The 24273-nt window shown below is 45.2% G+C and overlaps 2 protein-coding genes across 5 annotated transcripts in view; one reads left to right on the top strand and one right to left on the bottom strand.

Annotated features, from left to right (window-relative positions):
• Egfr (epidermal growth factor receptor) overlaps positions 1-9220 on the top strand; it is a 44573-nt gene extending 35353 nt beyond the window's left edge. For both annotated transcript variants that reach the window (XM_018010052.2, XM_018010051.2), the window contains exons 2-6: positions 3716-3938; positions 4015-5195; positions 5276-5408; positions 5491-7702; positions 7774-9220. In XM_018010052.2, coding sequence (XP_017865541.1) covers positions 3716-3938; positions 4015-5195; positions 5276-5408; positions 5491-7702; positions 7774-8007 — 3983 coding nt within the window. In that variant the 3' untranslated portion in view covers positions 8008-9220. The remainder of the gene's footprint in view (positions 1-3715; positions 3939-4014; positions 5196-5275; positions 5409-5490; positions 7703-7773) is intronic.
• A 974-nt stretch (positions 9221-10194) lies between these two features.
• twz (BTB/POZ domain-containing protein twz) lies at positions 10195-23518 on the bottom strand. 3 transcript variants are annotated; one of them, XM_018010075.2, is made up of 5 exons: positions 23473-23518; positions 22532-22594; positions 12213-12320; positions 11608-12119; positions 10195-11467 (listed from the first exon to the last, which is right to left on the bottom strand). In XM_018010075.2, exons 1-5 carry the CDS (start codon positions 23481-23483, stop codon positions 11022-11024), a joined length of 1140 nt encoding a protein of 379 aa, XP_017865564.1. In that variant the 5' UTR covers positions 23484-23518; the 3' UTR covers positions 10195-11021. The 3 variants fall into 3 exon arrangements, with proteins under 3 accessions (XP_017865564.1, XP_017865565.1, XP_017865566.1); XM_018010076.2 differs by having other exon boundaries at positions 23113-23505; XM_018010077.2 differs by having other exon boundaries at positions 23397-23505.
• Between the last annotated feature and the right edge of the window lie 755 nt (positions 23519-24273).

The following is a 24273-nucleotide window of genomic DNA, read 5'->3' as shown; positions in this document are numbered from 1 at the left end:
ATTGTATTTTGCTTGGAGATCAATGTACTTGCCTCAGTTGAGATTGTGGGCAACAGCTTGAGGCAATAACGGCTGACGTCTTGTAATTTCTTTTGGGTATTTGATCAGAATCTGCGTAGTTCGATGGGACGTCTTGGGGCTAGGGCAGGGCAAGGCAGGGCCGGGCCGAGCCGGGGCAGGGGACATGCTGAGCAAACATAGATTCGGTGTAGGTAAAAAACAAAGCATGCTTAATGCCCTTTTAAATCTTTTGTTATTTTACAACAAAAATCTATGGCCTTTATTGTTGCTGTTGCTGTTGTTGTCTGCCTGAGGGAAAGGTTGTAGAAGCAAAGAGCTGAACGCTCGGCAATCCAGATGGTTCGTACGGCCAACAGAGTTAAAAATCTTTTCCACGAAATGAAAATACACACAAACAGACAGAATACAACAGACGGGCAGGCGGACGGACGGACGGACGAGCGAACAGAGAGACAAGCTGACAGACAGCTAGAGGGAAAAAGAACAGAAGAAGCAGCAGACGAAGATGAGGACCATGATGATGGTGTAGAGGTAGAGCTGAGGGGCAAGCCACATAAACGTGAGCGACTACAACAACAACAACAACAGCAACAACAACAGCAAGAACAGCACGCAGTCAGAACCGGCTAAGCGAGTCTGAAACTGAGATTCGAACAGCGAGCTATGTTAGCTGTGCCTCGCTTCGAGTCTAAAGTCCCGCCTGTTGCTTTTGGCTCGGAGTCTGAGGCGCGCATAGAGACGACGCTCGTGTCTAGAAGTTGAAGTTCTAGTCGCCGCAGTTGCAGCATTCAAATCGATTATGCAGCCGTTTGACTTGCCACACGAAATGCTGTCCCGCCCCTCAATCTCCCCCTCTGCCACTCATTCTCTTGCTGAGTTTCTCGGTTTGTGGCCTTTTCACCAGCAGCAAAAAAATCGAAGCTGAGGTTGAAGAAAAATTCGAAAAAAAAAAATAAACACAATATTTAGAAAGTCAGCACGGCGAGGCAAAGCTTGGAATGCGGTTGGGTCTATTAATCAGCGCGTCAGCACAGCACACGGCATGGCTGGGGAAACGGGGGGCAGCAGGCGTAGCTAGGGCCAGGCAGAGGGCGAAGTTGAAATCGAGTCGTCGTCGTCGTCGTCATCATCATCATCATCATCGTCGTGTTGTTGATGGCTGAACAAATACAATCGATAAACAAATACAATGAGCGTTGCTAGGCTGACCCCACAGCCAGGCCGCCCCTCTCGCCCGGCAATGCCCAGCCTCTCTTGGCTAGTAGTACATTCAAGTTCGTTGCCTAAGTCTTTTGTTTTAATGAGCACATCTCGCTTGAATTATGACTTTGATTTGTTGACGGACGTGGATAGATATGCAAAGAGCGCGAGAGGCAGACAGTCGCTCATTAGCGTCGAGACACTTAGCCTAAGGATTACAAATTAGCCTTTTTGCCACACACACACACACACACTGAGAGAGAGGGATTGACACACACACGGGCAGACAGACAGAGTTAATGCGGGCGTGTCCGCGGCGCAAAAGAAAAATCGCATATGCAACATCTGAAGCATTTCACAAGAAACCCTGCCCCAACGCCAGCCGCTCCCCGCTGCTGCCGATGCTGCTCGCTGTTCACTGTTCGTGTCTTAGGTTTCAGGCAAGGAGCACAACATGAAAAACGCTGCTGATAAATTGTGCGCGATAAAGCGGCTTGAAAAGGGTTGCATGCGGCGTTCGGTATGAGAAATGGCTGAAGTGGAGTTAAAGGCGAAGAGGCTGTGGCCAGCCTTGCCTTAACTGGCCAGCGGCTCGCTTGGCTCTCTCTCGCTTAACTCTGCGTCGTGCCAGCATCATCATCATCAGCAACAGAGACAGAAGCAGCAGCAGCAGGACAAAAACAAAGCCAAAGAATTTGTACGAAAATTTTTGCGCTTCGATTTGCCAGCAGCCGCTTTTGATCAATGTGCGCCGCGTCCCAATGTCAACTGCAGCCTCACCTTTTATTCTGCTGCTTACGATTGTTGATGTTGTTGTCGCTGTTGCCTTTAAGCCGCAATGTGTCCAGTGTGGCATGCATCGCGCCGCATAACTGCAGGCATTTAACTTCTTCTCTTTGGTTTTTTTTTTTTGTCTTTCTTTTTACGTTTCCCAAGCAACTCAAGAATTTCGCATTTCTGGCGACAAACAAAATATTTCTGCCAATATTTTCGCATCCAATATCTTTCTTCATAATTATTTTTAAAACTCTTTTCTTTTTTTCGTGCCTTTCCACGAACTGAAATCAATAAAATGCGCAATATTTATGGCTATCGATAATTTTTTTTTTTTTTTAATTTATTTTTTATTTTGTCTCTTTCATTCCTTTTTTTTTCCGTTTGATAATTAGCTGAGTAGCAGAGGTGGGCGTGCCCAAGTGGTGGGCTGGCTGGCTGGCTGCAAGTGGGTGTCTATGTCTTTCGAGCTCCAGCCCCAACTGCGACATGGCACACTTTTGCGGCCCACACGATGAGCGCGGCGACCCACGTAGCCCTTTTCATAGAATCTCTGCGCTCATACACATAATCATCTAGTAGTAGGCCATGCAAATCAATGGCAATGGCAGCTGGAAGATGTACGAACGTCTCTGCTGACTCTGCTGGCAGCTAAAACAGGTCGCTGACTAATGATAACAGCAGTCATTGGAGTCGGCTCCGTCTCCATCTCCATCTCCGTCTCGGTCTCCATCCCTGTGTCTCAGTCTGACTCGGAGTCTGCGTGGGCTGCTAATTATTGAAAACGCCAACTGAACTGCGACTCAGCAGCGCCCACTTGCTGCTAGCTGTCGTTGTTGTTGTTGTTGTTGTTGTTGTTGTTTTATAAGTTTTTGTTTAAGTTGTTTTCATTGCTTCCGAGCATTAAATACTAAAGACTTAGGCAACAAACTTGCGCTCTCCCTAGCTCTAGCTATTTCCGTTTATCATTCAAATGAAATTTGGTCTTTGGTCTTTGATTTTAATTTATAATTTCTTAGCATTTGCATTCACCTGTAGCACATAATTCAACACCTACCTTCGTCTAATTAGACAACGTCTAGCAATTAAGCTCAGCCCACACGCACGCACACACACAATCCCATGTTCCGTTGAAATCAAGCGTGAAATGTATTTACTTTCCCTGTGCTAACTCACCTGACGCCCTGAATTGTCTTTAATTTAATAATTTCAGAAAGTTAACTTGAGTACTCTTCAGATGGGGTATGTGCGTTTCAGATATAATAACAGATAATTGCTGAAATTAGAGTTGAAAAACTTGAAAAAATATGGATAAATGATCATAATAATAATATCATATAATAAATAAATAAATAATAATAATTCAATAAACTGCTGAATTTATATTGAAATATCTAAAAAAAAAGTTTTTTTAAAATCTTATATAAACTATAAATACCATAATACCAAGTATTCCTCTTAATTTTATTTCACTTTTGCTCTTTGCCTAAGTTAAGCCAAGTCTTTGCCTATACATTCATAAATTTCTCTTATTTATCTAAACATAGCTTTTATTTTCCCATGAAAGAAATCTGTTTCTAGAGTATTATTAATTATAATTAATATATATTCTCAAATCTTATTAATAATGATGCAATAGAAAATGGTTTCATTAATTTCAACTCAAATACTAATTCATCTTTTCGTCTCTCTCTCTCTCTCTCTCTCCCTCTGCTTACAGTTTGCATTGGCACAAAGAGTCGTCTGTCTGTGCCCTCGAATCGAGAGCATCATTATCGCAATCTGCGCGATCGTTACACGAACTGCACCTATGTCGATGGCAATTTGGAGCTAACCTGGCTGCAGGATCCCAACCTGGACCTGAGCTTCCTGGCCAACATACGTGAGGTAACGGGCTATATACTGATCAGTCATGTGGATGTGACGAATGTGATATTTCCCAAGTAAGTAGCGCATTACTGAGAGCTCTTTAGCTACAGCCGATCTAAATCCCCATTTGTGTCTTTCTCTCTGCTGCAGACTGCAAATCATTCGCGGCCGCACGCTGTTCAGCCTGACTGTTGAGGAGGAGAAATACGCCCTGTTTGCCACATACTCGAAGATGAACACCCTGGAGATGCCCGAGCTGCGCGATATACTCGCTGGCTGGGTTGGCTTCTTCAACAACTACAATCTGTGCCACACGCGCTCCATTGTGTGGCGCGAGATTCTGTCGGGCGCCAACGACGACTACAACTACACGTACACCTTTACGGCCGCGGAGCGCACGTGCCCGGCGTGCCATCCGTCGTGCGAGCGCGGCGCTTGCTGGGGCGAGGGAGCGCACAATTGCCAGAAGTTCAGCAAGATCACCTGTGCGCCGCAGTGTGCGCAGGGCCGTTGCTTCGGCTCTGGCCCGAGGGACTGCTGTCACCTGTTCTGCGCTGGCGGCTGCACGGGACCCACGCAAAAGGATTGCATCGCGTGCAAGAACTTCTTCGATGACGGCGTCTGCAAGGAGGAGTGCCCGCCCATGCGCAAATACAACCCGACCAACTATGAGCTGGAGGCCAATCCCGAGGGCAAGTACGCCTATGGCGCGACCTGTGTGCGTGAGTGTCCGGGACACTTGCTGAAGGACAATGGCGCCTGCGTGCGCAGCTGCCCCTCGGACAAAATGGCCAAGGACGGCGAATGCGTCGCCTGCAACGGACCCTGCCCCAAGACCTGTCCCGGCATTGCGGTTCTTCACTCCGGGAACATTGACTCGTTCAAGAACTGCACCGTGATCGAGGGCAACATCCGAGTGCTGGACCAGACCTTCTCGGGCTATCAGGACATCTATGCGAACTACACGATGGGCGCACGCTACATACCCATGCATCCCGATCGCCTCGAAGTCTTCTCGACGGTCAAAGAGATCACCGGCTATCTGAATATCGAGGGAGTGCATCCGCAGTTCAAGAATCTCTCCTACTTTCGCAATCTGGAGGTCATTCACGGTCGCCAGCTCATGGAGAGCTACTTTGCCGCCCTGGCCATTGTCAAGTCCTCGCTATCCAGCCTGGAGCTGCGCAGTCTGAAGCGCATCAACTCCGGCAGCATCGTCATACAGCACAACACGCAGCTCTGCTATGTGAGCAGCATACACTGGGCCGCGATTCAGAAGACCAACGATCAGAAGCTGTTCATCAATGAGAATCTAAATACGTCCGAGTGTCGTACGTATATTCATTTCTCCAGTTGAAGCTATTCAGTATGCTTAACTTATCTCTCTCTCTCTCTCTCTATATATTTGCAGGCAAAACGGGTCAAATCTGTTCGGATCAATGCAACAGCGATGGCTGCTGGGGCGCTGGACCGGAGCAGTGCTTGAACTGCAAGAGCTTCAACTACAATGGCACCTGCATAGCCGACTGTCGCAATGTCTCCAAGTGAGTAGCAAATCACCCTGGCTGCCTTAACGCTTTACTAACATCTCTCCCCCTCTCTCTGTCTCTCTCTCTCACTCTGCAGCACCTACCAGTTCGATTCGAAGACCTGCAAGAAATGCCATCCGGAGTGCCGCACCTGCTCCGGCCCCGGCGCCGAGCACTGCGACGAGTGCGTTCATGTGCGCGACGAGCAGCACTGCGTGACCGTCTGTCCGGATGACAAGTACGCGGACTTTGGCATCTGCCGCAAGTGCCACGAGACGTGCGAGGGCTGCACCGGACCCAAGAACACGATTGGACACGGCGCCTGCAATACGTGCAATCTGGCCATCATCAATGCGGACGCGACGGTGGAGCGCTGCTTGCGCAAGGACGACAAGTGCCCCGACGGCTACTACTGGGAGTATGTGCATCCGCAGGAGCAGGGCTCGCTCAAGCCGTTGGCCGGCAAGGCCATCTGTCGCAAGTGCCATCCGCGCTGCGAGCTGTGCACCAACTATGGCTTCCATCTGCAGGTCTGCTCCAAGTGCGCGCGCTACAAGCGACTGGAGCAGTGCGAGGACGAGTGCCCGAGCGATCACTATGCGGATGAGGAGAGGCGCGAGTGTTTCGTTTGCCATCCGGAGTGCAAGGGCTGCACGGGTCCCGGCGCGGAGGACTGCTTGGCCTGTGTCAACTTCAAGGTGTTTGCCGAGGGCGAGGTCTACGACAATTCGACCATGTTCAACTGCACCTCCAAGTGCCCGGCGGAGCAGCCGCATGTCAACTACCAATCGCACTTCATTGGACCGCACTGCGTGTCCAGTCCGCCACGCGGCTCCAAGGTGACCGCCAACCTCAATGTGAACATGATCATCATCATCTTTGTGGCCGTCTTCATACCTGTGCTCTGTGTGCTCTGCGTCATCATCTACATCTGCCGGCAGAAGCAGCAGGAGAAGAAGGAGACCGACGATTTGGCCAAAGTATTCTTCGGCTGCGATGACGCGGAGCCGCTGCGTCCCTCCAACATGGGCGCCAATCTCAGCAAGCTGCGAATCGTCAAGGATGCGGAATTGCGTAAAGGCGGCGTCTTGGGCATGGGCGCGTTTGGACGTGTCTACAAGGGTGTCTGGGTGCCGGAGGGCGAGAATGTCAAGATACCTGTTGCCATCAAGGAGCTGCTCAAGACGTCTGGCGCCGAGTCCAGTCAGGAATTCCTCAACGAGGCCTACGCCATGGCAACTGTGGAGCACGGCAATCTGCTCAAGCTGCTGGCCGTCTGCATGTCCTCGCAGATGATGCTGATCACACAGCTCATGCCGCTGGGCTGCCTGCTCGACTATGTGCGCAACAATCGGGACAAGATCGGATCCAAGGCGCTGCTCAACTGGTCCACCCAGATAGCCAAGGGCATGTCCTATCTGGAGGAGCGGCGGCTGGTGCATCGCGATCTGGCCGCACGTAATGTCCTGGTGCAGACGCCATCGCTGGTGAAGATTACGGACTTTGGCCTGGCCAAGCTGCTCAGCTTGGAGTCCAATGAATACAAGGCGGCCGGTGGCAAGATGCCCATCAAGTGGCTGGCGCTCGAGTGCATCCGGCATCGCATCTTCTCCAGTAAGTCGGATGTGTGGGCATTTGGCGTGACGATTTGGGAGCTGCTGACCTTTGGCCAGCGGCCACATGAGAATATACTGGCCAAGGATATACCCGATCTCATCGAGATGGGCCTGAAGCTGGAGCAGCCCGAGATCTGTTCCCTGGACATTTACTGCACCTTGCTCTCCTGCTGGCAGCTGGACGCCGATCTGCGTCCGACGTTCAAGCAGCTGACCAACGTGTTTGCCGAGTTCGCTCGTGATCCGGGCCGTTTCCTGGTCATACCCGGCGATAAGTTCACCAGGCTGCCCGCCTACACCAGCCAGGATGAAAAGGATCTCATACGCAAGCTGGCGCCAACCACCGATGGGTCGGAGCCCCTGGTCGAGGCCGATGACTATCTGCAGCCCAAGGCGGCGCCCGGTCCCAGCCATCGCACTGATGGCACCGACGAGATACCCAAGCTCAATCGCTACTGCAAGGATCCCAGCAACAAGAATTCGAACAGTGGCGGAGGCGTTGGGGATGACGAAACCGACTCCAATGCCCGCGAAGTGGGCGTGGGCAATCTGCGACTTGATCTGCCAGTCGATGAGGATGACTATCTGATGCCCACTGGCCAGAGTAATGGCAGCAGCAACAACAACAACAACAGCAACAATCCCAACAACAACATGGCGGCAGCAGCCACGGGCTACATCGATGTGATAGGCGTAAGTAGAGAATTGAGTAAGCTTAAAGTGTGAATTGAATACTAATTGAAGTTTATCTTGCTCCGAAACAGGTGCCCGTGAGCGTGGATAATCCAGAGTATCTGCTGAATGCACTCAGCGCTGGCGAGGCGCCCATTCCCACCCAAACCATTGGCATACCTGTGGCAGGTGTGCCCGGCAGCATGGAGGTGAAGATGCCGGGCAGCGAGTCCACCAGCTCCGATCATGAGTACTACAACGATACGCAACGTGAGCTGCAGCCGCTGCAATTGCTGCGCAGTCGCAGCACCGAGACGCGAGTGTAGCCACACACCCTCACGCACACACACACACACACACACACACACACCCACACATATATACATACATACTGCCAGAATGTAACAAACCGTTTTTGGATATCAATCTTGCCACGTAGTACCCAAGTGCCTTGTGAAGCCATCGCCAGTTGCGGATGCAGTTGCTGCCGATGCGTGCCTTCTGAATGCTGTTATCATAGATAAAACCCCATTCGTCTGTAGTTGTATAAACCAAACTCCCCCTATTTGAATGTAAAGTCTCGTTATTACACTGTAGCGTACTTAGCAAGACCTTTCCATATATACATATGTATCTATATGTCCCACTCTATATCAAACAACTTTAGATACGTAGAGAACTAGTTGTATATTTTACGTAGCGCTTGTAGATTCAATGTAATTACGAGATCAAAACACCGATAGTGCATTTCTTAGACGTCCTGCGCGACCAGCACTTGCACTTGAATCACAATCGAATCGGATCTCAGGATCTATTTGATTGGGCTTCAGGTTTTTGGTAGTGCAAGGAACGACCCACTAAGCTAAAGTTATTTCTAGTTCGCAGTTGTATCAAATCAATATCTTATCTATATACATATATATATATATATAGACATAGGTATCTTTTAAGAGTTATAGGCTTCTAGTTTGTAGTCTCCAACTGTGATATAGTTCCTAGGAAATAGTATAGCTGTTTAAGAATTTTTAAAACTTCGTTCGATATTGCGGGCCACTGATCTGATTATAGACGCGAATCTGATACATTTGTATTTTTGGCCTCAAAAAATTCATATAAAATAAAAAAAAAAAACAAAAACAATTTAATTTCGATAAACACAAAAACAAAAAACAAATAAATCCCGAGCGTGCCATGCATCATCGAGTATGCAATTCTCCTAAAGATTTCGAATATTTGTTGGCACATTACAACTGAAATGTAATTAATCCTAAGCCTTAGTCTACTTTATATTGAACAAAGATAAACATGTACATAATTTAAACGATACAAATGCGATTGTAATACGTCTAACAACTAATCTGAATGCGTGTCTGCTTCACACTGATTCAGTACGCTGCGTATGCAATTGGACATATAAATCTTAATTTAATTTAATTTAATTGCAAGTAGTTTACACGTACCTAAAAAAAAAATATATGTATATTCATATATAGAAATAAATAAAACGATTTTTAAATAAAAACGAAATTTTTTGTATTAGTTTTATATGTGTAATATCTGCGGATAATATTGGATAGCAACGTATGTACGAACCCTATCGATCTTCATTAAAACAGTATTGGATTCTTGAATATTTGTGTGGGAGTCAATCAAATCAAATTCCTTCCTCGTGTGCAAGATAAATAGCTGAGCTAAGTTAAAGCGGATAGTTAAAAATTCTGTCGAAGAACAAATAAATAAACACACAAGCAGATACTCAGACAGACTTGTACGACATCAAAGCCTACTCGCAAGAGATCTAACATCTGCCAGACCTCTAAGACGACTTAAACGGCAGGGCTTTGCCAAAACAATGGGTATACAATAAATATTATTATTATTATTTTTCATTTTTTTTCTGTCCTCACAAATTGAGTGAGGTTTGGCTCTAACTTTATGTATATTTATGTGTTCTTAAAGTACTATATCTGATTGTACCGTTTCTACACTTAATAAACCAAAAAAAAAAAAAAAAAAAAAAGTTAAAAATTAGCAATTAAAAAATTTTGTTGCATACCCGTCAGGGCCGCCAATTACGTCACTGAGCTCAGCTCACGCGACTCGGACTCAGATTCAGCTAAAGCACCAGGCGAACAGAAATTTCAGCTGGTTGACAAAACATTTACTTTTTCAAAATCCAGAGCATAAGTGAGAGAGCAAGTTTAGCAGTTAAGTTTAAATGGTGCTTCAAATTAATAGCTTAACTGCCATGCGTTGGCGCCATCTATTGTATTGCTGATGCAACTACTTTGTGCTAAGAAGATGGCGCCAGTGTTAGATGTACTGAACACTAGATGGCGCCTATATGAATCTCAACCGTTGACAATTTAAATAAAACGATTCGATTTTCAATTGATTTAATTTTTTTTTTTTTTTATTTATTTTGAGATACGCAATTAGACAATTTAATGGAATTTGCTAAAAGTGGGCGCAAACTGTTTTAAATTTTTTTTTTTTGTTATTTATTTATTCAATTGTTTTTTTTTTCATTTGAGTATTTATACTTTGCACATATTGTAGAGCTTGTCGGTATTTATATGTATATGTATTTGTATATGTATGTATATTGAAAAGTTAATCCATAGTTTACATTCATAAAAGTTCAATTACATCAATTATTTACTACAAAACTATTGCTGTGAGTTTAATCAATATAGTTGCTTAGTTTGCTTTTGTTTTTATTCATTTCATTTTGATTTTTTATTTTCTTTTACTTTTGCTTTCTTTCTTTTTGATAGCTACATATGTGTACGTATTATAAGATATGCTTCAAGACACTTCCCGGGAGGTGTCTATCAGGCTAGTTTTCTTTTTTGTTATGGAATTAAATAATAGAAAGTATTTTTAATCATGGGAATTACTTAAAAACAACAGAAACTAGTTTAAATATGCCGAACTATGCGGAACTACTCAACGTAGGCCATAAACAAATCAGTGCTGGGGGCCCTGGGCTTCATCTTAAATGCTAAAGAAATACACGAATATTGTTGTTGTGTGTCTATGTGCGTGTATGTGGGTGTATTCGTGTGCCTGCGCGGGTTGACTTCCGGCAAAAAACCTAATTGATATAAACATTAAATAACATTTGGATTTTAGAAATTTGCAAAAAAATAAAACAAACACCCTCCCCCACGTACCGCCCACACCCGCGGCACGCCCTGCCCTGCCCGCCGAAACCCCCTTGTCGAAACCCCCCAAAAACCACCCTAAGGGGAAGCAATTAGTGCGCAACGCGCACAAAGATTACGATTACACAGTGCCCAGAACGCTGAGGCAGACGTTGACCTGGACATGAAGCCTATCACATTGGAACGCGACGGACGAGCAAATACTCGGAGAACTGCTGCCCCTCGACACCGCCCCCGGTGCTGGCCTCGATGGTGAAGCCGGCGTTCAGCAGCCGTGTGAGCACCTGCACCGAATTCAGCTTGCAATAGCCGTTCAGTGGGAAGCGGATGATTTGGCGCCAGTCGCCCTGGTTCCAGGAGACGCCGCTGCGACTCGACTGCGTTGCCTGGTTCGCCTCCGGGAAGAGCTCGTCGAGCAGGGCCCGTTCCGCCGACAGCATAATGCGCTCCCCCAGATCCGGTGAGATGTGCAATGCGACCACCTCATAATTGCACTCGGGCGCATTGCTCGTCCTTGGGCTGGTCTTAATGTGACGTGCTGGCGGTGTGGGTGGCGCCACCAAATAGTTGCCATTGCGTACGCGTTCCTTGCGCATACTCTCCAGCTGCTTAATCATAGCTGCCGACGGCCACAAAATGATAGGGAGAGAGAGAGAGAGCGAGAGAGAGAGAGAGATAGCCAAATTAGCAACAGGTCAAATGCGGTTAGAGGAATAGTTGGAAAAGCGGAGGGGGGGAAAGAAGTTTGTCTATACTTACGCTCCACTTCGTAGTAGCGCGCCTCCTCGAGCAGCAGCTCCAGGTCGGGAAAATCGTCGGCAATCAATAGTCTTGAGTTTCTCATAAAGTTAAGTATATGGCGAAACATGCCACCATCCCGATCGATGAAGTAGTGCTGCTTCAGCGAGTCCAGCACAATGGGTATCTGGCCATTGAAGAGCTTGGCCAGCTTCGACTCGGGATATTTGGTAAGCGTCTCCAAGGAGCTCGTGTAGATCGTACCGCCCACATCGATGTGAACCGGCGCTGTGTACCGCGATGCGGCCGCCACACAGGGTATGCCCGAGATGGGCTTGTGGTTATGCAAATAGGAACTGGCCCCGGCCGAGGCGCCACCGGGTCCGGCGCCCGCAGCAGCCGCTGCCGCAGCGGCCACAGCTGCAGCCGCCGCCGCCCCAGGCAAGCCCAGCGGCGTCACAGAGGAGCTGGCGGGCGGCGTCGGTGTGGGCGATGAGGAATTTGAGATCGTTGGCGAAACGGTGGGGGAAGCGCTGCAAATGTGCCACAAACAAGAAAACACAAAAAAGAAAACCAATGTGTAAATTGCTGGAGTCCAGGTGGGATAGGTGCTAGCCAGCTCTTACCTGATTTTAATATCGCTGCGAGCATAGATGCGGCCCGTGGAGGATAAGTCGCGCGGCTCGAGGCCCTTTGCATCTCTTTCGCGCTCTCGATCCATATCGCATTTTTTGCTACAATAAAAAGGTTAAACAAGACAAATTAGTTAACAATCGAAACGAGATGGAGGTGGAGACGCAGACGGAGACGGAGACGGAGACGGAGCAGGAGGCAGACATGATGAGCTTATGTAAGCTGGTCGCAGCATGAGAACCAATTTGGCCAAACAAAAATTGACTGCAGCTTGGATTACATGCAGCCCCAGCGGGGCAGGTCAGGCAGACAGACGACACAGAGAGTGGGATAGGGAGAGGGAGAGTAAGAGGGGCGATGAGTTGGAAACGTGACACAGCAAATGCCCAGGTAAAATGCTGTAAGCCATCGCCTGGTTAAGAGCAAAAATTTTGTATGTAAGGCAAAGTATTTCATATGATTCTGTGGGAATATTTGGCTTTTCATTGCGTTTAACTCACTTATGTGGAGGTGGACCCTAGCCGGAGCCCACACACACAACACACACACACACACAAACAGACATAGGATGCCTGCAGCTGCTGTTGCAGCCACGACGAAGCTAAAAAATGAGATAGAGAGATAGATAGAGAGTGAGCGAGCGAGCGAGCGAGAGCGAGAGAGAGGGAGAGGGGAGCAGCCGTGGCTCTGACAGCACAGTCAAATTGACCGCTGGGCATGCGCCTCGATTTTCACACGAAATTCACGTCGATTTGAGCATCGTAATGGCAACAAACTGAGTCGCGGCAGAGTCGCAGTCAACGAGCGCGTGCAACACACAAACTGCATGCAACAAGCCGCAGCGGCAACACGCACGCTAATTATGACATGTCAAGCTGTGTCCGAAATGACGTATACGCAATGTAAACCAAGCCGCAATCCACGACTAAGCGCGCAACGCGCTTTGCGTAATAATCGCATCAAGTCTCTCCCTCTCTCTCTCTCTCTCTCTCTCTTTTTCTCACTTTCTTCTCTCCTACTTCCCTCCCGTTCCTGTCTCTGCCCATCTCTGGCTGTTCATCATCATCAGCCTGAGCTCTTTTAGCTGTCGTATCATTAGCAGTCGTCATGGACAACAAATTAATAAAACTCAATCAACCTGTGCGAGGCGGGCGTAAATAATGACTGAGAGGGAGTTTAGGGGGGGCTTTGTTGCCCAATTAACCATTTCCCTCTCCCCTTTGCATTTGCCATTTTCATGAATATTACAGCGCCGCTAACAAATGCTTTTTTTGCGTATACCCTGTAGACAGTTAGAGTGACGGGCATGATGGAAGCGATTGATTTTTGTAGAAGGTTTTTGTTGTTACTTCTGGGAATATGCATATAAATATATGTATCAAATGTGTCCTGTACTCTTAAATGAAAAATGTAAAACACAACACTTCTGGATATAAATTATCCCATATAAAATAAAATAAAATAAATATTATTTTTAATAACATATAAAATATATGTTTCATTTATTTAATAAAAATATTTTTGTTTACATGTTTTATATAAAACATTGAGACAAAAATATTTTTTTGTTATTTATATAAAACATTAAAATAAAAAAATATTTTTATTAAATAAATGAAACATATATTTTATATATTATTTAAAAATATATTAATTTTATTTTATCTTATCTTATTTTATATATTTTATATTTTGATGAGTATGTTCTTATATTTATATAGAAATAATAATCTTGTTGACCCCACACAAAGTTTTCAGCGCATTTCTACGATAATTAAAATCGAATTACAGGGCATTTATTAGTCGTTTGAATGATTCCGTTTTACCAGTTTTTTTTTTTTGCTGTCTGCGCATTAGGCCACAGAGCAATTGCCAGTTGGCTGTTGCCCAGTTAATGCATGCAATTGACTCTGCAGCCCCTTCCAGCCAACTCTTTCCTTTACTCAATCTCTCTCTCTCTCTCACTCTGTGTCTCCCTGTCTCTTTCTATGTCTCCCTTTACCACTAAACTCAGCGTATTTACTAAACAAGTTTACTTTTTAAAATGTTTTAAGCCCTTGGGCTATATGGCTCGGGTAATTACGATTTGATTAACTTTAACTACATGAGCATTCGCATTCACATTCACATTCGCATTCGTATTCGTATTCGTATTCACATTCGCATTCGTATTCCTATTCGAGACGAAAAAAATACCAAAGCGACGTTGGAAAAAACGCTAGGGTTAAAAAAAGATTTGCTAAAGAAAATGTCTGCGGGGCAGTTCTCATACTCTGTCTATATACATTTGTGATAGTGTGTGTGTTTATGTATGTGTGTGTGGAGCTGCATCGCGTTGGTGGCTTTTTGCATTTTTATTAATTTACAACAATTATGAAAGCGTAAGCAGTGCGCTCAATAAAACATGGCCAATGAATGTGGCTTAAATGCCATAGACAACAACAACAACAACAACAACAGCAGCAGCAGCAGCAGCAACAACAACAATCGCAACATATGCAGCTTGCAGCTCGAGGTCTGTGCCACACAACAATTCAATTTCAATTGCTTTGCGGTCCACTTGAGGCAGCTTGGCACAGGTGCAGCAGGCGCACACACACACACACTCACATAGACACCCACTGTTAACGGTATTGTATATAAGCGCGCACACACACACACACGCTGCAGCAGCTTTGCAGTTTTGCAACCTATTCTAGTCCAATAGCGCCTGAGGCGTTATCTTTTCTATGCGGCAACACAACAGCCAGACAGAGCGAGAATAAGAGAGAGCGAGAGAGAGAGAGAGACATAGATATCTCTGCTGTGTCTGTGTGTGTGTGGGTGCGAGCAGGCAGAGGCTGTTTGCAGCGCCTTTGGTTACACTTCAGCTTAGCATGAAATTTTGAAGCGTTGCTGTTGCCAAATGTTGTTGTTGTTGTTGTTGTTGTTGCTGCTGCTGTTGTTGTTGGCTAAAAAGAGCTGAGCCTGTGCCTCAGCCTGTGCCTGTGCCTCTGCCTTAGCCTATGCTTCCAGTCTATGCCTGTCAAGCTGCCGCTGCTGCTGCTGCTGCTGTGGCTGCTACATTTGCATTTCGAGTGGGCGTTGTTGTGGCTACCATAATACGCCCCCTTTGCGTTGCGCTCGCCCCGCCTCCCTCTCCCGCCGCCCATCGGCCATCATCTTCATGACTGACATCTTTGGCTTGCCTTTTAATGGCATTGCCATTAACTCGGGCCTCTGCTCCACTTGCATATTGCTTAGCATTTTGTCCATTATTGGGTTTCGTTTTACACATGCCAGGCACACAGAGATTAACAGAGATAGAGAGAGAGAGAGACAGAGTGAGACAGAGTGAGAGAGAGAGGCAAAAAGACAGCTTATTAGTTGGCATTGTTCAGATTTTGGCCAAAACTATCGAGTTGCAGCTGCTGCTGCATTGCTTGCGGCCCAAATAATTTTGCAGAGTTCGTAGCATAGACAAAACTGGCCGCTGGCTAAAGAGGTGGACGGTACTGGCACCGGCTCACTCGACACAGCCTGCTCCGATGCTGGGCTGCTCGGCTGGTCGACTGCTCGGTTGCCCCTCAAGCCGCAAGCTGTTCAATCTCAATGCGACATGGCCGCCCCAGCAATTGGCTGTAGTCCTGTGGTCCTTGCCAGTGCCCCCATTCTGCTGGCAACCTTTAACGAAAACCCACACAAAAGCGATAACAAAAGCCAAGAAATGAGCTAAAGTGCACACACACACACACACACACACATTCACATACACACACATAGATCAACATAGAGCTAGTGATACACACCTCAGCAGAGCAGCAGCAGCGGCAGCGTCAGAGGTTGACGACGACGACGTTGACGTTGACGTTGACGTTGACGCTGACTATGTAACCCCTACAAAATGTCCTGCGGCCAGGCAACCTTCCGCACACAAAGGCCAGCCAGACAGTGTGTCCTGCGCTGCTCGACCTGCAACCGCACCCAGCCCCTCCCCCTCCCCCATGCCCCGCCGCCCTTGCGTGCATGCCGGCTTCGCTGGGCGAAAAAGGGCAAAACGCTCGTCTTCGCCAGCGGCGATCGTTTGGAATTAGTGCGGAAATCATGGATGGATACGAAACGAAACCAAACCAAACCAAACCAAAACCAACAGCAACACCAAGCCCAAGCCAAAGCCCAAGCCCAAGCCCAGGCACGAGCACAAGCAGGAGCTAAGGCAGAGTGAGTCGAGCCAAGCAGCAGGAGCAGCGCTCATATAGAGGCAAAGGTGCTCGGAGATTGGGTTTCGACTGCTTGGCTCCTACGGCGGTTGTTGCTGTTGCATGTGTGTGTGTGTGGGTGTGTGCGAGTGTGTGTGTGTATGCTCGTCTCCTCATTCATTTATCCTTGCAGCGCTAACGGCAACAGCAACAACAACAACAACAAAAGAGCATGAAGCATTGGCTGTAACCACGACAAGGCGACTTCAGCCTCCGACTCCAGCGCCAACTCTGACTCCGACTCCAACGTCGACGGCGACTCTAGCTTTAGCTCTGTTCTCTGCTTTCTGGTCTGGGTATATTGCCCCAAAACAATACACACACACACAGAGAGAGAGAGAGAGAGAGAGAGAAAACTTTGGGTTTTGGTTAGAGGTAAGTTGGATGTCCGTTTTGGCTTACACCCACACACAACACTCATATATGAGCTGCATGTGTGTGTGTGTGTCTGCATTTAAAGATATCATACCTAAGTTGCGGCTCCCTGCGGCAGCATAAAACAACGCATAAAACAGAGCAACAACAACAACAACAACAACGATAGCAACAAAAACAACAGAGAATAAGCAGCAGAAGAAGAAGACGAAATCAAACCCCCAAAGCCCCAAAAAAAAACCCCAAACTCAAAACCAAATCCTGAGCCAGTTCCCAGCGCCAGCAGAAACGAACGAAAGTTTGGCGAGGCAAAACCTTATCTCAATTTTAAAATGCCGCCGGCCCAGGCAGCTTCGCTCCTCTTCTTTATGCGCGCCCCCGCCATAGCCACGCCCCCTCGCTGCTGTTGCACTCATATGAGTGGGGGTGGGCTCAGGGGGCAGCAACTCTTTGGAATGCCACCAGAAACTTTGCATGCAACTAGCAGGAGCATTCGAAGGTGCGCATTGCTGCTCCTGCTGCTGCTGCTGCAACAACTAGTTGCAACACGTTGCCGCCAAAATGCGCTTCAATTAGTTGCAATAGCCAAAAACCAACTAACTGTAATAGGCAGGGAGTTCACGTGGAGTTTTGGGGTTGAAGTAAAATGTAGTTAAGGGCTGGCAGAGTCAGGTCTACGCCCAGCTAGGGGGCGGGGCGGGGCCAGGGCTGCCAGGTTTTGTGTATGTTGGCAAGACAAACACAAAGTGCTCGTATATGCTTCACTGCAAACACCCACACACACACACACACACACACATACATACACACACACAAATCACGCAAATGGCCGCAGGACACTTTAAGAAGAATCCAATGCCTCAAGTGTCGAGTGGAAACTGCGAACGGGCAAATGGGGAGCCGAGCTGGGGCAACTGGGGAGCTAAGGCAACTGAAGTTGGCGGCCAAAATCAAAACGCTGATGAGTAGGCAAATGAAAAAGTTTTTTTTTTTTTTTTATTCTCTCTCTGTATTTTCGTTTGGACGCGGGAGGCGCACAAAAAGCCAAAAGCAAAAAGCCAGAGCCAAGCAGAAGGCAGAAGGCAGCAGGCAGCAGGCAGCTGGCAGCAGGACGCAGTTTGTTGCACACATAGCACAGCCGGCACATGAGAAAACTTGTGCTGCTTCTTCCTCTACTTAGCCAGCAGCATGTTACAAAAGGCCACGAAAAACTGAAGCCGTTGCAGAGAGTCGCCGGCGCATATGGGAAATCAGTCGCAAGTCCTATGAAAATTTGCTAGCAAAAGTTGCAGAATGTCTGTGAGTGTATGTGTGTGTGTGTGTGTGTGTGTGCCAAATTGTACAAATATATGCGCTGTATGTCTGTGTGTATGTGTATGGCAAAAGTTGAGTTGGAGTCGAGTCGAGTCGAGTCGAGTGTAGCAGATATTAAAACGCTGCAAGGCTTTCAAAAATAAACTTTGAAAAATTTATTAGAAAATATTAAATAAAAACGACGATTGCGCTGCATATGCCAAAAGCTGAACGGAATGAATGAGCATGTGGCTGGGTGTATGCCACATGTGGCACATGCCACACATGCCACATTATATATATATATGGATGTATGATGTATATACATAGATATTTTATATATGGGTTTAACTGGAAAGCTGGCAACATGCGATTGCTTGGGCTGCGTTGCAGAGCAAACATTACACAAAAACTCACAGACAACATACACGCACACACACATACACCAGTGTTTTCATAGCTAAATCTTCAAAAATTGAATTGCAAGTCAAGCAGCTAAAGCAGCAGAAGACGATAAAGCAGCAAGATAAAGTCAACAAATAAAAATTGCGCATACGCCCCATTGTGCCGAGGTAAGTCAATTATATGCAGCAAAAATCAAATAAAACCAATTCAATGTTCACCATATGCAGCTAAACTAACTGTAAGCTGATTTTTATGAGAAATATTTGACAATTTTTAATGCTTGAAATTAAAAAAAAAAAAAAAAATTATTATTGAATTTAGCTTAAATTTTGCGAAAGGGGAAAATTGTATAAAATATTTTAAGTATATATAAAATTGCGAAATATGCATTTTTAAAATTGCTAACCTTAAAGAAATAAAGAAAAAGTAAAGCAAAAGTTTCTCATTTATTATATTTAAATTGATTCTATTACGGCGTCAAACGTTAAACTACTAAAAACTTACAAAAATTTTAGACTAGATCTCCTAAAAATTTTTGATAGTTATAAATGAATAATTTGAGAAGCAATTTTAAAATAGTAAAAAAAAAAAAAAAAAAAAAAAAAAAAGAAACATATAATGGCATTCTTATTTATTTGTTGATGCAAAATATACCTTTGCTTCTTGAATTATCTCTTCAAATAATCTATTCACTTTATGTTAGTTAATTATATTATCTATGTATTGAACTTTCAGCCCGATGGTAATTTTTATGCTGACTTCAGATTCATTATCAAATTTTTAATATAGATTACAAGACTTAGAGAGTAATACAATTAAAAGTTAATCGACTTAGAAAGCAATGGATATTCAAAGTAATTGAAATATAGAGCACAAATATTATAGAGTAACTGTATATAGAAATTAATTGTATTTTGCTTTATTTTTTGCTAGCTATAACTCAAACATAGAACTCAACCAGCTCAACTCAGTTGGGCTGTCAATTGCAATCGAATTCGTTTCTTTTTCTCTCGAATCGATCGCAAAGCGCCTGAGTTCATTTATTCATGTTGGCTGCGGCGTCGCTTATTCATTTATTCGTTGGGGGCTAATCAAGTGTGCATGGAAATTAACAAGAATGCATTCGGTTGAGTGCAGCTCAAACAGCATCAGTTGCAGTTGCAGTTGCAGCCATTCAAGTGGCAAATGCTACTTGCAACGCTTGCAACTGGCAACTGGCAACTGGCAGCAGGCAATGCGCATTTCCTAATTGGCGCAATTTGCGTGTGCATATTGCAATAACAGCATTTACAACAACAACAGCAACAACAACAACAGCAACAACTCACAGCAGAGGCAACACAAAGCAAATCGACAGCAAGTGGAACAAATGCAAACGCAGGTGCAGCGACCCGCAGCAACAGCAGTAAAAGCAGCACCAGCTCCAATTGCCTTTCCACCACATACCCTTCAAGCTACGTTTTTCAAAGGGTATATAGCGCTTATGGTGTGATTTGTAAAGATTGTCTGACTGACTGACAGAGCTTTTCCTGTTCGAATTTTGATGTATTCTTGTGTGCATTGTATCGAAAATGTGGAGCGAATTGAATCTCCATTCAATTTGACGTTCTATCATATATTATTGGATGAGCGCAAGGTTAGTTTGAAAGATAGTTGAACTATGCCACTGAGGCTGTTTTATATTTAAACGAACCCATTTAAATGATTGTATGTTTGGTGAGAAAATCAACAAAAAATCGGCTGGCTCCTTTATAGATTATATTATTCTTATTTGAAAAATATTTCAAATTATTTAAAATTTGTTAAAATTTGCTTAAAAATGTGAATATTTTCATCCATTTTTTTTTTAAATTTAAAAAGAGATAAGCCTGAATATATATACATGTATATATTATTTAATTCAAAATATATAAAACGTATTTTTTTAAATTTTATTTAATTTGAATTTAAAATTATAATGATAAATGCATATTACTCTCTATCTTTCTTTATCTCTCTTTCCATCTCCGTCTCTCTCACTCTCACTCCCTTTCTCTCTCTCTCTTTCTCTCACTCTCAGCATCAGGAACCAAGAATATCAAGTCTTGTATTGCTTAAGCTCGCATCACCAACAACATTTCATTTTGATTGTAAAGTTAGGGCATCTCCTAGTCGTTCTATAGCCACACTAGCTGCTTCAGCTGGCCGTTAGCCTGCGTCCGTCGACGGGCAATTGCCATGTTGCCAATGTTGGCAAATGTTGTTGCTGGTAATGATGCCCAATTGCAGCTTAATTAACACACAGCGCGTTAAGCGCTTTGTGTGCCACAGCAACAGCAACAGCAACTGCAGCAGCAGCAGCAGCGGCGTCGGCAACAGTAATTTGAATGGGCATTCAAATGCAGAGTCTCCCCCCCCCCCCTCCCTCCTATCCAGCCACCGCCACGCCCCTTTCATTACCGCCGTCAGTTGACCTGATCCTTTGACTCTTGCCTGTAATCGAAATCAGAGGCGAGCGGAGGCAAACTGAAAATGTATTTTAAATACAACGCATACAAATTGCCAATTGAGAGAGCAACATTTTTGGTGGCTGCCACAGACGCAGCGGCGGCACGTGTGGCAGGCAGCCACAAATACAGCTGCGTTTTGTTATTGTGCCACAACACAAACGACTTTGACTTTACTTGGCGTTGGCCAATGCCGCCGCCTTCGCTCCCGCTTAAACCAGTTGCATGTAGAGAGAGAGATGGATAGAGAAAAGAGATAGATGCAGAGAGTGTGAGAGAGAGAGCGAGAGAGAACAATAGCTGGTAGCAGTTGTCGCCGTTGTCGCAACTGGCGAAGGTCGCACAAAACATTGCCCGCCTCCTTGGCCCCCCCTCCCCCCCCCCCCCCCCCCCCCCCCTTTGCAAGCCTCGCCTGCTGCTGCTGCTTTTGTGCTGTTGGCCTCATTTGAATGCGATTTTGGTTTTGGCCACGCTTTGAACTTTGGAACTTTGGCCAAAACAAAAAAAGAAGGCAACAAACAAATTTGCTGTTGTTTTTGTAATTCTTCTCCTGCTGCTGTTGCTGCTGTTGCTGCTGTTGCGATTGTTGTTGTTTTGTTGCATGTGGACTCTTTGTGGCTGGCGGGCATTTTGGCCATGCCCACCGCTTAGTTTTTGGCTGGCTGGCAAGCGAGCCGCTACAACAACAACAACAACAGCCGGTCAATCGCAGCAGCCTGCCTCTCCCCAACTCGCCCCTTGCCCCTTCTCCAATCGGTTGCCTCATCAGCCAACGTATTTTATAGCCTTAAAGGTATGGAAAAAAAATAATGTGACCTTTCCGCACCGCACCGCAGCTCTCATTTTGCCGTCATCTTTAGCCAATGCACACTAATACCCACACACACACACACTCGCACACACATAACTCAGCTGCGGGCCAAGTTTGTCGAAAAATGCCCGCGGCTTGGTACAATTTTTGTTGTTTTTTTGTTGTATTTTGTTATATTCATTTTGCTTCGTTTTTTTTTTTTTTTTACTTTGTTTTGCTCTTCGTGCTTTTGTTTATTTCTCCTTTGGTGCGGGCCGAGCAGCACTTGAGGCGCATCAAATTTTTAAAACGTCTGCGTTTATGGCACACAATTTTCGGACTCAAACTCGGACTCGGACTTGGACTTGGCTGTGGCTGTGGATGCGGCATGGGGCATGGGGCATGCGGCATGTGGCATGTGCATGCCGCAGTTGTGGGAGAGACGAAAAATCAGTTAAGCCTGCGGCGCCAACAACAATAAAAGGGGGTAAAACCAAAAACAAAAAACAAAAAATGCTGAAAGAGATTTCTCTGTGGCATGCAACGCAGAGAACGGCCTTTATGTGTGCTCAAAATTCGTTTATTACAGAATCTTTTTCGAACTAATTTATTGGCTTAGATAGACAGACAGGCAGGCAGGCAGAGAGATATACAGAGCGATAGTAGGAGAGAGATTGATTGAGAGGTTTTGGTTTGCTGTTAGAGAAGCGTTGGAATTTACTTACCGCTTGGGACACGAGGACTCCACCGTCAATGGTGATCGTTGATCCAATGCAACAAATGGAGTTCTAGAAACGAAACATGAATATATGAATATTATAAGATAATGCCGATAGTAAAGCCAAGTATTATAAAAGACCATCAAGATCTGAGCCTGAGCATACAGTGAAAAATAGAGAGAGGCAGATAGATCTTACGTGAATATAAATAAATGTTTGCCTAAACTCTTGTCAAGATCATCAGCTAAAAGGCCTTCAGGCTAGCAAAGATTGAAGCCCTTTGGGCGCCAGCATGATAAATATATGTATTAAAAGATATATTGTAGAAACTAAAACATTTTCTTGAGAGCTACAACTCAACAACTTTCCATAACAACAACAAAAAATCTTTGAATTTAATAACAAATTTCATTGAGAAAATCAAAATAAACTGTTGCATCTTAAGGACGCACACACTAGAGCATAGAGATCAAAACAGAGGCAAAACACACACATAGACATATATAAACCACACACACACACACACCACTCACTCTCCCACACACACACACAGACACACACACACATACAATGCAAATGGAACTCACAAAAAAGTCGGTATATTTAGGAAATGCACTTTAACTATTTTATATGCAACAGCGCGCGTAGACAACAAATATAGATCGATGCTGTTTGGATTTCAAGTTTAGTTTAGCTTTGTTGTTGACTTTGTGTATATATTTTATTTGGCTAGCATTTAATTTCCGTTTCTAATGTTAATTTAAGCGCATTGCCAATTGAAATGGCTTTATAGAAACACACACACACACACACAGACCAAACAGCAAACAGCACACTAAACAGAGTGTTCAAATTCACTTAAAATGTTTACTTCCGGTTTCCGGTTGTTGTCGCGCCCGCCGTTTGTTGCCTACTAATCGCTGAAGCGCCTCTCAATTGCTTTTTACCTGACTTGCATTCGCGCCGAGCGTTCGCTGTGAACTGAATCCCTGTTCGAGCTCCAACTGGCTTTTACTCCATCTCAAACATGTTCGATGCTGGCCAACGCGCTTGCCCCGCAGGCTATGCAAGCAGCAAATGGGATTGTATTGGGTCTTGGGGTAGACGAGGACTCGACTATGATATGATAAGTGGATTATGTGCATGGAGTTGAACGGGAAATGTGTGATTAAAGCAGATTATAAGAATTGACGAATGAAGTATTGAACTCTCCAATTCATATACTCCAATTAGTATATATATATTCGTATTCTAATTAGAATCATCAATCGATGATTTCTCATTAGAAATATTTGAATTTTAAATGTTGTAAATTCTTTTTGTTTAATCCAATTTTATTGAAATTAAATTGAATTTAAATTAGTTTCAAGCAAGGGGCTAGCCAATTAAAAACTAATTGAATTCAACTAATTTGAAAGTTGTTTACATTAGCTTATTAGAATGTTGCCGTGGCTTGACGTGCGCGTTGCAAGTCGTTGTTGGCTTCGAGCTGCGCTCGAGTTGCAGGTTGTGTCGGATGTTTGACGTTTGACGTCTTTAGCAAATGGCGACCTTGGAGAGAGCAGCTGCAGCAGCAGCAACAGCAGCAGCAGAGGCAGCGACAGCGGCAAGAGACTGAGAGTGAGAGGGAGCGAGAGAGCGCGAACACAAGTGGCTACAACAAATGATTGTTTAGTTGTTGTTGTCGTTTCTGTTGTTGCCTGCTGACTTTTCCCACCATATGACTGCCAGTTGCAAGTGTTTGAGTG

The sequence above is a fragment of the Drosophila arizonae genome, chromosome 5, assembly GCF_054131065.1.
Source record: "Drosophila arizonae isolate 15081-1271.41 chromosome 5, UAZ_ARI_1.0, whole genome shotgun sequence".
Lineage (NCBI taxonomy): Eukaryota > Metazoa > Arthropoda > Insecta > Diptera > Drosophilidae > Drosophila > Drosophila arizonae.
The sequence above is the reverse complement of the archived record's forward strand: the minus strand, read 5'-3'. Positions and strand labels throughout refer to the sequence as shown.

What these genes read in the sequence shown, in the direction of transcription:
- twz (XM_018010075.2), bottom strand. An exon ending in CGCAGCGATATTAAAATCAG is followed by an intron (nt 12,120 to 12,212) that starts GTAAGAGCTGGC and finishes GCACATTTGCAG; the next exon opens with CGCTTCCCCCACCGTTTCGC. An exon ending in GCGCTACTACGAAGTGGAGC is followed by an intron (nt 11,468 to 11,607) that starts GTAAGTATAGAC and finishes GGCCGTCGGCAG; the next exon opens with CTATGATTAAGCAGCTGGAG.